Source organism: Diabrotica virgifera, chromosome 2 (genome assembly GCF_917563875.1).
Source record: "Diabrotica virgifera virgifera chromosome 2, PGI_DIABVI_V3a".
Classification (NCBI taxonomy): Eukaryota; Metazoa; Arthropoda; class Insecta; order Coleoptera; family Chrysomelidae; genus Diabrotica; species Diabrotica virgifera.
The window spans coordinates 6,087,856-6,106,233 of NC_065444.1; the positions used below are offsets into that span (position 1 = coordinate 6,087,856).

Consider the following 18,378-nt stretch of genomic DNA (forward strand, 5'->3'; position numbering starts at 1 on the left):
TATGGGAAACTTCTTTAATATCAATTTTACGAAAAAAAGTCATTCTTTATAAAGTGCTCTGAATAGTCTAAAGCCTAGGATGCAATCACCAGATATCAAATTTTTTCAACAGTATACGAGGTATGTCAGAAAATATGAATTTCGCTCAAGAGCAAACCACTTTTATATTTCAAAATATCAAAAAATTTTATAATGAAAAGTTATTTGTAATTAAAAACCTTATTCAAATATGCAATAACAGCCTCCTACTTGAAAAAAAAAATTTCTGAAAGTTTCCTAAATTACCGATTCCGAACATCATTTTTATTTATTAGACATGTAATAACTCTTTTATTAATAATTTTAGGAAAAAAAGTTATTCTTCATAAAAATCTGTACATGGTCTAAACCTCAAGATGCAATCATCAGTTATCCAAGTTTGTTAATTTTATACGAGGTGTGTCAAATAATATGAATTTAGAAAGAATTTAGAAATTCACAAACTTCGTGACACACCTCGTATAAAATTAACAAACTTGGATAACTGATGATTGCATCTTGAGGTTTAGACCATGTACAGATTTTTATGAAGAATAACTTTTTTTCCTAAAATTATTAATAAAAGAGTTATTACATGTCTAATAAATAAAAATGATGTTCGGAATCGGTAATTTAGGAAAATTTCAGAAATTTTTTTTTCAAGGAGAAGGCTGTTATTGCATATTTGAATATGGTTTTTAATTACAAATAACTTTTCATTATAAAATTTTTTGATATTTTGAAATATAAAAGTGGTTTGCTCTTGAGCGAAATTCATATTTTTTGACATACCTCGTATACTGTTGACAAAATTTGATATCTGATGATTGCATCCGAGGTTTTAGACTATTCAGAGCACTTTATAAAGAATGACTTTTTTTCGTAAAATTGATATTAAAGAAGTTTCCCATATGGTCCCAAGTTACGCAGACACCCTGTATGTGTGTATTAGGGTACGAACATGCCGAAGATACATGGATATGCGAGGTGGAGGTCGCGATCGCGGTCGCTACATCGATGTCAAAACAAACCTTCATTTTCTTATGAGATCGCACATACCAAGGATGTTTCACCAGCTCACCCTAGTGACCTATCATCTCGGTTTACAACGATGTCGATGCCAGAACACAATAATTCATTTTTTACATCGCGATTGAGCTGTTGATCACGTGAAAAATTACTGAATAAATTTTATTATTTACTATTATTTATTATTATTTATTTAATATTTATTATTTATTGCAGAAAAATGTGTAAATTAATGTTAAAAAGTTAACTTTCTCCGAAAATGTGTCAGTCACTTCAGTAATCACAAATAGCACTGAAAGGAAGGTATTCTTTTCGTCAAGATATAAGAAATTTGACCTGACGCTGGTGGGATGTCCCTACCGATTTAGTATCATGATAAATAGTTGACGTTACTAATCCCTCAATTGTCTTTGCGACGGGTGGCAATAGTTTTGGAACAACTACTGAGGCCGTACTTTATATTATTTACAGAACTGACTCGTTACCTATCAATGCAAATAAATTATTAAAATTAAAATTTCTAGACAATGTATTAACAATTTTGTTTACTGTAGACTAATTAGTTTAGTCATCTGAAATTAACTTGCTTGGAATCAATTACAAACGATCACAAACAATTTTTATGTCCAATGCGCTCATTACGTGAATTTTATGGAGTTAGATTATAATGTGTTTTATATCGTTTTCACTTTAAACAAAATGGACTTCCGATAATGCAGCTTTCTATCTTTAAATAGAAAAATTAAAGAATCACTAGAAAGAGCATTAGTTAAAGATAAGATATACCTCTAATTATTATTCTATAGCTTTACACATAATTCTCGTGCTTATAGGTATTTAGGTAAAATTAAGTATCATTTATTTATCCAGAAAACATACATTATGGAACATTATGAAAGGGGGGCAAACATATTTAAGTTTGACATTTGCACATTCAGGCAGTTATTTTCTTGCATTTAGATAGAAGGTTAGATCGCGAGTATTCAAGTAAAATGTCTGAAGTTGGTGAAGCTAGTGCTAAGTGTAAAACACGTGTACATTTATCTGATGATGCCAAAGAAATTATTAGGAATGTTTATCAAACTGTGAAAGAAGATAATCCAAATCCAGAAGACGGTAAATTCCTCATCAAGACAACATCTCGACTGACAAGGATGCCATATACAACAGTGTGGAAAATTGTTACGAATAGAATTCAACCTCGTAAAAAGCGGAGTGACTTTTCTACACATAAAGCAGTAAATGAAAAAGATGCTGAGGTAATTAGAAGAGCAATTTACAATTTCTATTCAAAGAACCTAGTTCCAAGGCTTAGTATGATCTACGATCAACTTGTTAAAGACTATTCCATTACGTATTCGCCTTCAACTTTATCAAGATTTTTGAATCACATTGGTTTTCGATACAAGAAAATTAATAAGCGATCATCAATAATGGATTCTCCTCGTCTACTTAAATGGAGAAATGAATACATGGATGCTATATCTAAATTTAGAGATGAAGGAAGACCGATATTTTATCTAGATGAAACATGGTTCGATACCCACGATACTGCTCAAAAAGGTTGGACAGACGATTCTATTAAATGTGCACCCAATTATCCAATTAATAGAGGTCAGCGAATAATTATTCTGAACATTGGATCCAAAAATGGCTGGCTTGGAGGGGAAAGTTTTTTACTATAGGCAAAAAACATTAAAGATTCAAAGCTGGACTACCATGAAAATATGACGAGTAGCTTGTTTAAGGAATGGTTTGAAAAGAAGGTGTTGCCAAATTTGCCTCCAAAAAGTGTAATTGTAATGGATAACGCAACGTATCACAGCGAACAAATTAGAAAAATCCCCGGTGTAGTTTCGACAAAAAAACAGATATCTGATTTTTTGTATGACAATGATTTGTACTTTGAAGAAACATATACAAAAAAAGAAATGTTGGAAGTTCTTCACACAAAAGTGTTTGAGAAACAATTTGTTATAGACGAATTAGCCAAACGTGATGGTCATAATGTATTGCGATTACCTCCTTACTACTGTATCTTCAACCCCATTGAATTAATCTGGAGCCAACTTAAGGAAAGTTTACGGCGAAACAACTGCTGTCCCAAATTTAGTAGCGAATCGGTGTCACATGTTGTAGAAGAAATAAAAGAGATTTCCCCAACACTGTGGCAAAATTGTGTTTCACATGTTATAAAAACGGAAGACAATTACAGAACATTAACCTCACATATTAAACCAATAATTATAACGTTAGATAACGATTCTAGTGAAGATGACAGCGATAGTGACATAGAGTTGTAATTTGTATTTATTTTTTTTTTTCGTCTAAACTTCAAATTTTATTTTTCTGTTATTTTCTATGTTATTTTTTATTATGTTATCTTTTAAATTCTGATTTTCGCTACCACTCTTTTAATCTTTTATTGTTATTATCATTAATTTCCTTAATTTCTTTAATTTGTTCATTTCTCTTATTTCATTGTACATAATAATATACCTATAATTACATAGATATAAATACGTAATAAATATAATGATATGATATTTAAATTTATATTTATTATTCCAACCCCATTAAAATATTATATCTACTTGAAGACTTGAATTTTTTTTGTTAGGGGATGGGTACGAACTTTCGGCTTTAAGCCGTTACGTTATTACCGAGGGCCGAAATCCCTGAAAACTTCTATAATGTTTATTTTAATTAGTTACAGGGGTGAAATACTAAGAGAAAATTTAGTGTGATTCTTAATTTCAAATATCTCATTCAAAAGAAACTTTTAATTCATTCCAAGGAACTTTCGGCCCTCGGTAATAAAGTAATTTTTCATTCTGCGTTTAAATTTTTCAAAAATACTTACATATTAGTTTTCTCAGGATTCGAAAAAAATGATTACATTTAAAACACATTGAAAATTTTGACAGGCGTCAAAATTTTGTATTTGTTCCTTTCCCCTTAATTTTAGCGAATCCGCTCCTGGAGGGTTTGTTGTTTGTTATTATGATATTAAATCGGTAGGGACATCCCACCAGCGCCAGGCCAAATTTCTTATATCTTGACGCAAAGAATATCTTCGGTATGTTCTGCCCGACATCGATGTAAACCTCGACCGCTACCGCGACCTCCACCGCGCATATCCAGGACCCAAAATTAATTTTAAATAAAAGTTGAGAAATTAAATAGTTCAGTTTTACTTTGTTTGGATGTGCATTAGTCTTTCTGTAGATATAAAATAAAACATTCCGCTGTAAAAATAACAAACACCCATTCTGTAGATAACAAATACCTAACTATACCCTGATTTCGTGGAAAAATTCCAGACATGTAGGTTTTACATTGGTTGAGCAATAGTGTGGGCGGTAATTCTATCTCATCGATAAGCGGACGATTATATGGCGCTCAAATGATGAATCGACAAGATTTAAAAATCGCATACCTATAGAAATAACTAATTAGACCGAGTTATATCGTCGCCCCCGTTAGCGAAATTATTGCGATTCGATTTTTTGCACAAACTTACTCAAAAAGAGGTTTTTGAGTAACCCAGGCGTTGCCGTGGTTGAAAAATTGTTAAAAAAATTTTTTGAAACAAATTCACAAAAGTAATGTTTTCATTTCGAAAAAATTTTTTTAGACCACTTGTGTCATTCTGAGTAAAAAAGATCTCTTGTCATTTTTCACTAAAATTGATTGTTATCGAGTTATACGCGATTTAAAATTTAAAAAATGGAAAAATAGCCATTTTCAAGGCTTAATAGTCCAGAAAGCCACTGCGCATCCGCTAGGAAAAATATTCTAATTCGGATTTTTCGCACAATCTTACTCAAAAAGGACCCCTTTTAAGAAATTTGCATGTTGCCAGGACCAAAAGTTGGTCAAAAATTTTTTAAACGTTTTTTTTTTTTTGTTTGTTTTTTTCCTAAAATTATTTTTTTTTGCATGGAACAATTTTTTTTTAGGTTTTTTGGATCATTCCAAACAGAAAAGGTCTTTAGTGACTTTTCTCTAAAGTTGATAGTTTTTGACATATAAGCGATTAAATATTGAAAAATTGCGAAATCCCTCAAAAACTATGTGAAAAACTGAAAATTTGAATGTTGCCAAGGTAGGTAGATATTCTTTAAACATCGATTGATGAAATCCCGAAGAGTTTTTTGCACAATATCAAAAACACCTTTGTTTTTTAATTGCCAATCAAGCGTGCGCGACACTATTTTTCACCGTTGCATGTGTATACAGTATGGTGCAAATGAAAGGAATAAATTCGTTATTTCGTAAACCGGTGACTTTAACGAAAAATCCCAAAACAGGTCGGTTTTTATTTTTAAGTTATGATATTATGGCATATATAGTATACTAGTGACGTCATCCATCTGGGCGTGATGACGTAATCGATGATTTTTTTAAATAAGAATACGGGTCGTATGCTGGCTCATTTGAAAGGTTCTTCAATTCTCTATTCAGTAATATAAACATGTACATAATTATTTATACAGGGTGTCCAAAAATTTTTTATTAAATTAAATCATTTGGCAAATTGACAAAAAAATTAAATTATTACACACCCTGTATAAATAATTATGTACATGTTTATATTACTTAATAGAGAATTGAAGAACCTTTCAAATGAGCTAGCACACGACCCCTATTCTCATTTAAAAAAATCATCGATTACTTCATCACGTCATGGATGACGTCACTAGTATACCATATATGTCACAATATCATAACATAACTTAAAAATAAAAATCGACCTGTTTTGGGATTTTTCCTTAAAGTCGCCGGTTTACGAAATAACGAATTTATTCCTTTCATTTGCACCATACTGCGCATACACATGCAACGGTGTAAAATAGTATCGCGCATGCTTGATTAGCAATTAAAAAACAAAGGAGTTTTGAATATTATGTTGCAAAAAACTCTTCGGGATTTCATCAATCGATGTTTAAAGAATATCTACCTACCTCGGCAACATTCAAATTTTCAGTTTTTCACATAGTTTTTGAGGGTTAAAAATGGTCGATTTCGCAATTTTTCAATTTTTAATCGCTTATATGTCAAAAACTATCAAATTTAGAGAAAAGTCACTAAAGACCTTTTCTGTTTGGAATGATCCAAAAAACCTAAAAAAAATTTGTTCCATGCAAAAAAAATACTTTTAGGAACAAACAAAAAAAAACTTTAAAAAATTTTTGACCAACTTTTGGTCCTGACAACATGCCAATTTGTTAAAAGGGGTTCTTTTTGAGTAAGATTGTGCAAAAAATCCGAATTAGAATATTTTTCCTAGCGGATGCGCAGTGGCTTTCTGGACTATAATACCTCGATTAAAAATTATAATTATTAAAGTCAAAAGTGAATTATAAAGTAAAATCAAAGTTTAAAACCCCGCCATGAAGATGCTGAAGAAATTTATTACAAAGCTGTCGTTTTTAATTATTATCAATTAGCGCTATAGTCCAGGCTACATCGTTGCCCACGTTAGCGAAATTATTTCGATTCGATTTTTTTGCAAAAACTTACACAAAAAGACGTCCTTATAACAAATTCTGAGGGTTCCAGGCGGTACCTTAGTCGAAAAATTGTTTAAAAAATTTTTCTAAACAAATTCACCAAAATAATTTTTCTTAACGTTGAACAATTTTTTTTAGATAATTTGGGTCATTCTAAGCAAGAAAAATCTCTTGTGATTTTTCTCTAAAATTTATTGTTGTCGAGTTATATGGCCATTTTCGCATTTTTCAAATCTTAAAAATCGCGTATAACTCGACAACAATCAACTTTAGAGAAAAATGACAAGGGACCTTTTTTACTCAGAATGACTCAATAGACCTGGATCCCACTTACCAAAAAAGTTTATTGAAGCTGAAAATTTGTTAATAGTTTAACGGTGTCTAGTCGGATAAACTTTGATGTATGTGAACACTCGAGCAGGGAAAGTTTAAAATGTGGAACAGGTTAAAAATTTGAAACGTCAGACTACGAAAACGTCACATGTATTTTGTCGGGCAGAACTTCCAATTGATTTGTCACCCATTCATTAAATTCTCATGCAAAAATCAGACTGGTATTTATCACCAACTTGTCATTTTAATAAGTCCGACACGTAGAACATGTTAGATGAGAGGAATTATGTTAGTGATAAATAACAGACTTATTTTTTATGAGAGTTTATTGAAAGGGCAACAAATCAATTGGAAGTCCTGTCCGACAAAATACATGGGGCGTTTTCACAGTCTGGCGTTAAAATTTTTTTTAACTTGTTCCACAACTAAAACATCGCCTGTTCCAATGTTCCCGTACATTAAAGTTTATCCGACCGTTAAGCTATTAACAAATTTTCAGCTTGCTATTAATAAACTTTTTTTGGTACGCGAGATCCAGGCCAGGTACGCGAGATCCAAAAATTTGTTCGAAATAAAAATTTTTTTGTGAATTTGTTTAATAATTTTTCGACCACAGCACCGCCTGACACCCTGTGGATTTGTTATAAGGGATCTCTTTTTGAGTACTAAGTTTGTGCAAAAAAATCGAATGGGAATAATTTCGCTAACGGGGGCGACGATACAGCCCCGTCTAAATGGACAAAATTTGAAAATGCGGTACTCTGGGTTCGTTATCCACAAAAAGGTGGGATGTTATGGGTGAGGTGAGAAAAAAATGTTCTCGGGTTAAGTTTAAACCAAGATGTTCCAGCAGAATTTAGTCAATAAAGCCCTTAAACCTTATTCAATTAAGGTTTGCTATGGTGTTATTTGTATCTATTTATCTTTATGTAAAGCACCTACCTACCTTCAAAATAATAAATAAAAAACATTATCAAAATGCCTTAAGGGGCGCCAAAATCCTTTTTTGCACACAGGCGCCAGTAGTTCTTACGGGGGCCCTGTCAATGTATCTTCGGCATATCCGTAACCTTAGACTAGAAAAAAACAGATATGTTAGTTTTTAACATTATTATCTTCTTCTTCAAGTGCCATCTCCGCGTCGAAGGGCGGCAATCATCATAGCTATTCGGATTTTAGAGACGGCTGCTCTGAAAAGTTCATTTGATGTACATCCTTACCATTATCTCAGGTTGACCAGCCACGATACTCTGCGTCTCCCCATGATGCTTATTCCTTGAATCTTTCCCTGCATAATCAATTGGAGCAACATTATTATAGTTAGTCCTGTCGCCAGGGGGGGTACAACGGCCTCCTGTATTCAGATGGACTTACCCAAGTTTTTTTTATGTATTTTGACCTGTAGAACACGAATTTTTTGGGTAACAGTTGATCCGGATGTCGATAAGATTGTTATAAACCAAGAAGTTGAGGAATCACATAACAGCGATTTCTCGCAAAACAAAACATTTTTTTGTATTTTTTGGGCCATTTTAACCAAAAAATGTTCCTACAAATTTTTTCGTAGGACGCATAGTTTTCGTGATAAACGAGGTTGAACTTTCAAAAAATCGAAAAATTGGAATTTTTGAACCCGAAAAACTTTTGATTAAAAAATAAAATAGCAATTCTGCTTACCGCATTTGAAAGTTCAAGTCAAATTATATCGGTTTTAATTATTTGTATTGCCAAAAATGTATTATTTTATTGTTAAAACAAAGCTATAAACACCTAGTGCTTGAGTGATGTTTCAATGATTTCTCATTTAAAATCGAACGAGTACGTAGAGGAGGTAAAAGTGCAAGCGGGGCTATTTCTAAGTAGCATGCAATAAAACGCATGTATTAGGCACGGGAAACAGTATGTGTTTATAGCTTTTTTTAACAATCAAAAAATAAATTTGTAGCAATACAAATATCCAAAACAGATATAATTTGACTTAAACTTTTAAAGGCGGTAAGCAGAATTGCTATTTTATTTTTTATTCAAACGTTATTCGGGTTCAAAAATTGCAATTTTTCCATTTTTTGAAAGTTCAACCGCGTTTATCTCGAAAACTATGCATCCTACGAAAAAACTTGTAGGAACATTTTTTGGTTAGAATGACCCAAAAAATACAAAAAAATGTTTTGTTTTGCGAGAAATCGCTGTTATGTAATTCCTCAACTTCTTTGTTTATAACAATCTTATCGACATCCGGATCAACTGTTACCCAAAAAATTCGTGTTCTACGGGTCAAAATACATAAAAAAAACTTGGGTAAGTCCATCTGAATTAAGAAGGCCGTTGTACCCCCCCTGGCGACAGGACTAAGTGTATTAGAAATTAATATAGCTTTAGATTGGGGACAAAAATTTATTAGCATTTATACCTGTTCCTAAATTATATTTATGTTTTAAAAATTTTCTGCTTTTAGTAATATGCGAAGATGTTCGTAGGTAAGCCAAAAGACAGATGCCCATGGTCCCAAACGAATCCACGTAGGTAAAAACCCCTTGTACATGGTCATAAACCCTTCTTCTTTGATAGCTTTCATTAAACAATCTACAGCTCCCTTGTACAAAGTTCCTCTCCCTTGACTATCAGTTGGTTGATTCATGACTCTTGATTTAATAAGATCTGCAGGAGTCGATAATATAGCTGCAGCAAATCCAGCACAGCAACTCGATAAGGCATGTAATAACCATTCATCCGGCAAGTTCGTATGTTTCTGAAGGAACCGTTTAGAAAGATCGTATGTTGCCAGGTCTCCCAAAGTTACTAAAGCAGCTCTTTGAACAGACGGAACCCAGCCTTTCCAAAGTCCTCGTATACCACCTGCATCATATATTTTAATGAAGGCATCTGGTACACCGTGAACTCTAGGTGGAAGACCCAGGAGTCTTCTTTTACCTTCCATTTGTATTTGGACCTTAATAAGATCAGCTGGGTTAGCTAGATATTGACCAATGCCTCCTGCCGTTAAACCTGCGAGAGCTCCTTGCAAAAAACCAAAAGTTTTTTGATCTGGATGGCGCTTAAGGTAAAATTCTCTCATCTGAGTATATAGCACCAACCTGGTTCCTGAATAGATTAAGTGTCTTAAATATACAGCACTGATTCCTCGCCACAGTCCAAATAAACCTTCCTTATGAATTATGTCTACTGTTGTGCCCAACATGCCTTTTTTGGGACCTTCGCCAATTTTACTTTGTTTCTCACCTTGGATCTGCAGTCTAGTTTTTATGAGATCTAACGGATATGTTACATTTTCTGCATTACATGCAGCGACAACCGAGCACATATACATACACCATAGTGCATCTACGTTTATCAAAGGCTTCTTTTCGATGTCTGCTACTTCATGGACTTGTAAATTTACAATTTCACTATTTTTTACCATATTTTCTAAATTTTTAATTTATGAATTATGAAATATGATGATTGGATCTAGAATCACACCAAAAATACAGTAACTGTAGTCATTAATTTAATTTCCAAATTTTTTGTATCATTTCTAAACTACCACAAAAATTTTTAGTGCAAAACTGATGATTTTTCATTTTTGACAATTTTAATTTAATACTTATGTTTATATGTAATTCTGTCAGTTATGTCAAAATTTGATACAATAATAGAACATTACCATACACATAAATATATCCATTAAAATAGCCATTATTAATTGGGACCGTGCAAGTTCGGCAAAGCGACACCTATTTCTACGCTCTCCAACTTTATTTGCATTTTTAATTATATTGGCCAATTTTATTAGTCCTGGTTACTGGATAATTGTCAAGGCCATAGTCCAAAAAAATAATAAGATTCAGGTTATGTTATTAAAACGTAAACAATTGTATGTAGTAAATAAAATTAGTTATTAAAATGCAGTACTGCAAGCAAAATAAAATTAATTAAATTTACCTTTATATAATAATTGCATATCATATCAATATTGTGGAGCAATATATAATTTTTCTTCTTCAACGACAGTAGATATGAAATGTACGTCAATTTGACAATTTCAATTGACAATATGAATTATTTAAGAAAGTTACAATATTTCTCCGCTATTCGCGCATGATCGTTTCTCAATTCCCTTCCAAGTACTTGCACATTGCGAATACGAGAATAAAAAGAAATATCAAGAAAGAATAAGGAATGACAAAATACACTAATCACAAAAAATCGTATAATTATTGAAACAGAAAAAAAGTTTAAAAATAACTTTTAATTTTTAGCAGAATGTTATAATACTCGTCTTCTTCTTCTTCTTCTTCTTCTTCTTCTTCTTCTTCTTCTTCTTCTTCTTCTTCTGGTGCCTATCCGTTACGAATGATGTCAATCATTCTGGAAATGATAATCTTATTAGCTGCTGGCTTGAAAAGTCCTGTAGTGGATGTGGCAAACCAGGTCCTCATGTTCCTAAGCCAAGATATTCTTCTTCTTCCGATGCCTCTTGTACCATTCACCTTTCCCTGCAAAATGCATTTTAACAGGTTATATTTTCTTTCATTTCTTGTGATGATTTCCATCTCTTTGTTAAGATTTTGGAGCATTTTGGCACTTGATTTTTGTCCGTCCATGACAATACTCGTCTATCGCCTTCTTTAGGTGTCTACAAACTCCATAACATTTCAAGTTGAAGCGTGTTTTTGCAGAAAAAAAAAACAGTAAACAAAATGTTGTTAAAAAAGAATATTTATTTTGGACATTGGTGTTTTAGAATTTAATCTGTGCACTGCATCTGCTTGATTTTTCAACAAGGAGGTGCGGTCTTACAAAAAATGAGTAATATAACGTCAGAACAAACAGCCCAAATTGTAGCTTTAATTGGAGATAAACCATCGCAGCAATATCTTGCTGATGTTAGGGGAATCCACCAATTCAGCTTTTCAAGTGCTTTAATAACGTACAGAGAAAGTGGAGGATGCACAAGAAGACCAGTTCCAGGACTTCCCATGTGCAGGAACCTTACAGATGAACGTAGATTTTGCGTACACATCATGTTACAGCTAGACAACTGCGAAATGATCTTTCCACAGCCCGTGGTCCGTAATGTTCGGTTCGCAAAGTGCCAATTTGGTTAGAAACAGATTAAGTTAATTTGGAATCAGAGCCAGAATGCCTGCTACTGCTCCACTGTTAACGATAGCGCACGTATGGCACAAGATTTGCACCAGAACATGTCGATTGGATTATTAACTACTGCGCTAATATTCTTTTTATTGATAAGTCAAGACTTGCACTTGGTGGATCCGACAGACATTTTGCAGTGTATGCCTTCTCGATGTCGACTCGTAAGTCGATGAATGTCATATTATTTTTGTTCTCTTTTTTTTGTTTTGTTCTTTGTTCTTTTCTATCACTTGTTTTTTCGAAATCTGGCTTGGTGTTCGTCATAATGTGGTATGTACCGTTATATTCTTTTATAACTGTGGAATAGATTCTTGCTATTTAAGGCATTACACTGACTATAGTTATAGTGCTATTTAAGCATTACCTCTATAGTTATTTGTTGACCTTTTGTCTCTTTTCGAAAATGGAGGACATATATGAAAAATTCCACTCATCTGGAATCTCTAGTACCTATCATGCCACAAGTTATTACTTTATGTATTTTAATATTTATATCAACAAAGTAATGTAGGTGTTTACAATTATTATAAAATATGGTCAATTTTTAAATATCAATATGAAACGTGATCGATTTAGATTTTATTCATAATGAAATAGCACGATTCCATTTATACAACGCAAATTTGGGTCAGCTGGATGCTGGATGTGAATGCTGAACCATTAATAATATTAAAATGCTGAACGCGTTTCACCCCGCAGAGGTAGACGAAAATAATTTGGATATCGATTCGAATTGTAAGCATATACATTGTACTAATATAGAGAATTGTATTGATGAAATGAGGGTTTAACTTCAAAAGTGGGATTCTCAGCTTTTTGAACTTTTACAGAAACCGAAAAAAACAGCTGAAACTAGAGTGCGCTTGAATAAGTGTTACCCCCCCCCCCCTTAATAACTTATTTATTTTTAGCACATAAGCAAAACGCTCGGACAGGTCGATTTTTAAAATTTTTATTATATAATATTATAGCATCAATGTTTCGAACTTTACGCGATCCCTCTTCAAGTGACAGGCATAACTTTGATTTTTTTAAATGGGAAAGTACATCATCATCATCATCAACCCGTACGCGTCCACTGCTGGACATAGGTCTCCCTCAGCTCTTTCCATTCATCTCTATTTTGTGCGGCTTGCATCCAGTTACCGACAACATGTTTCAAATCATCGGCCCATCTGGTTAGTGGGCGTCCTCTGCTCCGTAGTGCTTCTTCTCGCGGCCTCCTCTTGCGGCTTCAACAAAACGTATTGTCGAGTGGAGGCCGCGAGTGGAAGTACATCATATAACACCTCATTTAAAAGCTTTTGAAATACTGCAACCACACTAATAAATAATAAATAATTACATTATTTAATGCTAATGCATTGCTTTCGAAGTATGTTCAGATCTATCTAGCTAAACCGGTTTGCTTATTGTGCCATTGCGTTTTTTCTATATAGTAAAATATTAAGGATCTATTTCAGAGGTCAAAGGTAATTTTTCATGATAATTAAATATGTTTATGTTACGTATATATGATATAATCAGGGAAAGCAAAAGAGATGATTTATTTACAGGAGCTTCAAAAATTCCGCTGTCATTTAAAATACAACACATATATTTAGAATCGTATTTTCGAAGTAAACATGCACATCCTAAATTTTTAAAATATTCATTTCGTCAAAAGATAAAAAAACGTTAAAAGGAAAATTCTTCACGAATTGCTGCATTTTTGATAAATGCTTGGTCAACATTCATTCTTTATTATGTTGAACTGGAAAACATATACATTCCAAAAGAGACGGGACCCAAAGAATTTTATGATTTATAAGGAAAATTCCAAGTAAAGGGTTATACCGTTATATTGTCCTCAGGTATTCTTTCTAGACTGTGAAAGAATTTTATTAAATTAATTTATCAGGTAGATTCTACATACATTCTTTTTAAAAAGTATTTTCGTACGGTATGTTTCATAATAGACTTGACTATTGATATTTGAGTGGCTAGACGAAGAAGAAGAAGAATGAAGTTCTGGATTTACGTCAACAAAAGATTGAGGTTACATTTGTATCGGAATATTTTAGTGGTGGCGCCCTCTAAGCGGCTATATGCAGAACTAAAAAGACAAACCTCGTAATATGCAAATTAGATTTAGAAATGGTCTAAGAACTAGACAAGCACTACATATTTTGTATGCGCGTTCTCTTACAAAAAAGTTCGGAGCTCCGAAAGAACAGAAATGTCTTGCGTATCATTATGGCTACTCCCTGTTGACCCTTTTGATCCTTTGGCAGCCGTTTGTTGATTTTCAAAAGGAAATGATAATTATTTCTACAAAGTAAACAAGGAAACGTTAGAATCTTTTGTTTTTAAGCAAACAAATCTTACTTTAATTAAAAATATGATAATTTTTTTGTCTTTTTCGTGTTTTTTCGTCTAATTAGAAATGGATTTGGCATTCGAACAAACTCTCCAAGTGGCAAATATTTAATTAAATTTTTAAAACTTTCTTTTAACTTAGTCTGGTGGACTAAACAGTTCATTGCTTCAAAGAACTTTCAGGGATTTACGCAAATTTATCAATTAGTTTCTATTTCGTATTCTCCGGGGTTCACAGAACTTTCTCCCGATCCATGTCGGTCTTGTATTAAATGTCAGTGAAGTAGATACACGGGCCTTTAAGCAGATTTGCTGCAGGGGTAAATAATTCCTCGTTTTATTCAACATTTCAAACAGTTTATTCAAAATGTATAATGAGCAACGTTAGATTAAATATTTGAATAAAATTTCCATTTCGTTTATTTCATATTTTCCTTAGAAGTTACCTTCATTAGAATGTAAAGCCGGGATCCCACAGAAGGTGGCGCGGCGCTCTTTACCAGTTTACAGTTGACGAAGAGGGATAGAAAATATGTAATAGAAGAAGATAAAAACTAAAGATGGGAATAAACACAACGTGAAATAGCGTTCTATCTCTTAGGGTCGGTTGTTCGACCGTTAATCAAGAGTTGATTATACTGAAGTCTCTTTAACAAGCATCAAATAAAAAAATCGGTTGTTCGTACGCCAATTAGTTGATTGTAATCAATTATGTTAATTATCATTATGGTAATTAACATAATTGATTGATTAATTAATTATTAATTATTAATTATTAATTATTAACTATTAATTATTAATTATTAATTATTAATTATTAATTATTAATTATTAATTATTAATTATTAATTATTAATTATTAATTATTAATTATTAATTATTAATTATTAATTATTAATTATTAATTATTAATTATTAATTATTAATTATTAATTATTAATTATTAATTATTAATTATTAATTATTAATTATTAATTATTAATTATTAATTATTAATTATTAATTATTAATTATTAATTATTAATTATTAATTATTAATTATTAATTATTAATTATTAATTATTAATTATTAATTACTAATTATTAATTATTAATTATTAATTATTAATTATTAATTATTAATTATTAATTATTAATTATTATATTAATTATTAATTATTAATTATTATATTAATTATTAATTATTATATTAATTATTAATTATTAATTAATAATTATTAGTTATTAATTAACGTAACAATTATTAACATAATTTATTATCTAATCAAAGTTGACATTGACAGTTGGTGACAGTAATTACTTACTTACTTACTTACTTACTTACTTACTTACTTAGTCCTAAGCATTTCTACCTTTAGGTGTAAGGCTGATGGAGTTGATTTTGGCATTGTAGTCTCCATGCTTTCCGATCTTGCGTTAGGTTTCTTGCACTTTCCAATGTCAATCCCTTCTTCTCTACTTCCTTCCTGATTTCATCTACCCACATAACTCTTGGTTTTCCTCTTTTGTTTTCCCCTGCAATCTCGTTTCGAACACACGTTTTGTTAGCCTCTCGTTCGACATTCTACACATCTGCCCGAACCATCTAAGTTGTTCCTCTACTATTTTTTATTGATTGGTTCTAGTTTTAGGTTTTGTCTAATTGTTTCGTTTCGTATTTTGTCTGTCCGCTTTCTGTTTGCTATTTTTCTCAGGAACCTCATTTCCATAGCATTGACTCTGGATTTTTGTCTCCCCGTCAATGTCCATGTCTCGCTGCTCTACATGATTGTTGGTCTAACTATTTATTTAACGACTACCGTTTTTAATTTCTCCGGTATCTCTTTTTCCCCAAAAATCTTGTTTTCATAGTGTTAAATAAGCTTCTTGTTCGTCCCATTCTCTCGTTTATTTCCATGTCTTGTTTACCATTTGATTCGATTATTACTCCTAGGTATTTAAAATATTCCACTTGCTCTAGTTGTTTTCCGTCTAATTATATTGTATGTGACTTCCTCGTATTTGAAATTATCATTGTTTTTGTTTTCTCTGTATTAATTTTCATATTTATGTTTGACAGTCCTTCTTCTAGGATTTCAATATTGTTCTGTAAGTCTTCTCTGTTTTCTGCTATCAATACCATGTCGTCTGCAAATAGTAGCTCCGATAGTTGAGTCCGTTTCATTTGCCAGTATCCTAATGTTAGTTTTCTCATTCTTCTCTTGGCTTTCTTTATCGCTTCATCCAGTACCACTGGGAATAGCAGTGGACTCAGCACGCATCCCTGTTTGACGCCTTGACTTGTAGTAAATTCTCTGGATTCCTCGTTATTGGTTCTTACTGTATTTGTATTATTTTTGTGATACCTCGGTAATTATTACAGTTTCTCTTGTCTCCCTTTTTGTGTATTGGTAATATAATGTCTTTCTTCCAGTCCTTTGGTAATTCTGCTCTATTTATGATATCATTCAATAGTTCTGTCATGCTATTCGTTCCCTCTGTCCCCATGAATTTTATCATTTCCGGGGTGATATGATCCTTGCCTGGTGATTTGCCCAATTTTACTCTTTCTATTGCTTTCTCTAATTCCTCTTTTGTTATAGATTCCACTTGTTGTTCTTCATTCCTTTCTTGTATCTCCCCTATGTTGTTCGTGTCTGCATGAGTTAGCTCTTGGAAATGTTCTCTCCATCTTTCCATTATTTGTTTTTCTTCTGTTAGTACGTTTCTATTCTTGTCTTTTATATTCGGCATCGTGTGCTCTTTCTTTTGTCTGAGTTGATTTAGTTTTTGGTTTTCCCTATAATTTTTTGTTCATCTGTATTGTTGCTTATAAGTACTATGTCATCGGCAAATCTTAGGTGATTTAAGATAGGGCAAACAATACGAAAGAATAAACACAATGAAAATAAGAAAGTTACAGTATTTGGCACACGTAATGAGGGGACAGCGATAGGAAATGTTAACAATGATAATACAGGGAAAAATAAGAGGAGGAAGGAGTATAAGAAGAAGGAGATTGACATGGTTGAATATTTTAAGGGACTGGTTTAAATACAGTTCCATAGAACTCTTCAGAGCAGCTGTAGGTAAACACAGTGATGCTGATATCCAACCTCCAATTCTGGACCTCGGAGGTAAACTACACTATGTCGACATGGTGTTGTTTTGTTTTTATTCGTTTAACTCACTCAGCTCTCCAAGAGCTTTTTAGAGGTATACTACACGTTGTACTAATAACCACCAAAACGAAATTACCAAAAAAATAGAACACTACGTTCAAATAATTTGAGAGGTAAAAAGAGCCATGTAAACTTGGGTGTTTCACCTCACAGTTACTAACTGCGTGCTGATGGCAAACAACACTATGTTGACTTAGTGCACTGAGCAACTAGCGGCAAACGGGTCATAGGTAACTGTTCTTGTAACTGTTCTAGTTACATAGTTGTTGTTTTTATAAAAATCGTGGTTATTAATACATTGTAATAAACAATCAACAAATATTGTGTACCTTCTCTTAAAAATTGGTGTTTACATTTCGAATGGTATTATACACATAGTTTCAAAAGTTATGCATCACTTAAAATTATGCTAAATTTAAAAAAAATATAAAAGAAACAGAAATAATAAGAAGTATTATTAAATGTTATTATTTTGCTGATCCAAAATATGTCAGCAACAAATTGACAACATTGTTGATATTTCTGTTTTTTTTTTCAAGAGTCAATAAGTACATATTGGTTCATTCAACCAAACAACATACTTTGTGTCTGGTACAAACAAAAAACCTATTTAGTATTACAATGGTATTACCTCATAATAACCTTTTTACTTTATCGGACTACATACGTAGTATGAGTATATTAGATAACGTTATAGGATCGTGCAAAAAATTTTTTTTCAGATTTCACTTTTTTTCGACGTTTTGAGTCCCCCTGAGTCTAAAAAGCAAATAAAAAAAACATGTCGGAAGTATGTACGTATGTAC

The 18,378-nt window shown here is 32.2% G+C and overlaps 2 protein-coding genes across 2 annotated transcripts in view; one reads left to right on the plus strand and one right to left on the minus strand.

Moving 5' to 3' along the window:
* The window catches only part of LOC114324661 (KH domain-containing, RNA-binding, signal transduction-associated protein 2-like), a 1,309,325-nt gene that overhangs the window by 1,029,112 nt on the left and 261,835 nt on the right, over positions 1 to 18,378 (plus strand). The window lies entirely within an intron of this gene.
* Positions 9,284 to 10,490, minus strand: LOC114324662 (mitochondrial uncoupling protein 4-like). The gene has a single exon (XM_050642393.1). The coding sequence runs from the start codon at positions 10,315 to 10,317 to the stop codon at positions 9,331 to 9,333; it is 987 nt and encodes a 328-aa protein (XP_050498350.1). The 5' UTR covers positions 10,318 to 10,490; the 3' UTR covers positions 9,284 to 9,330.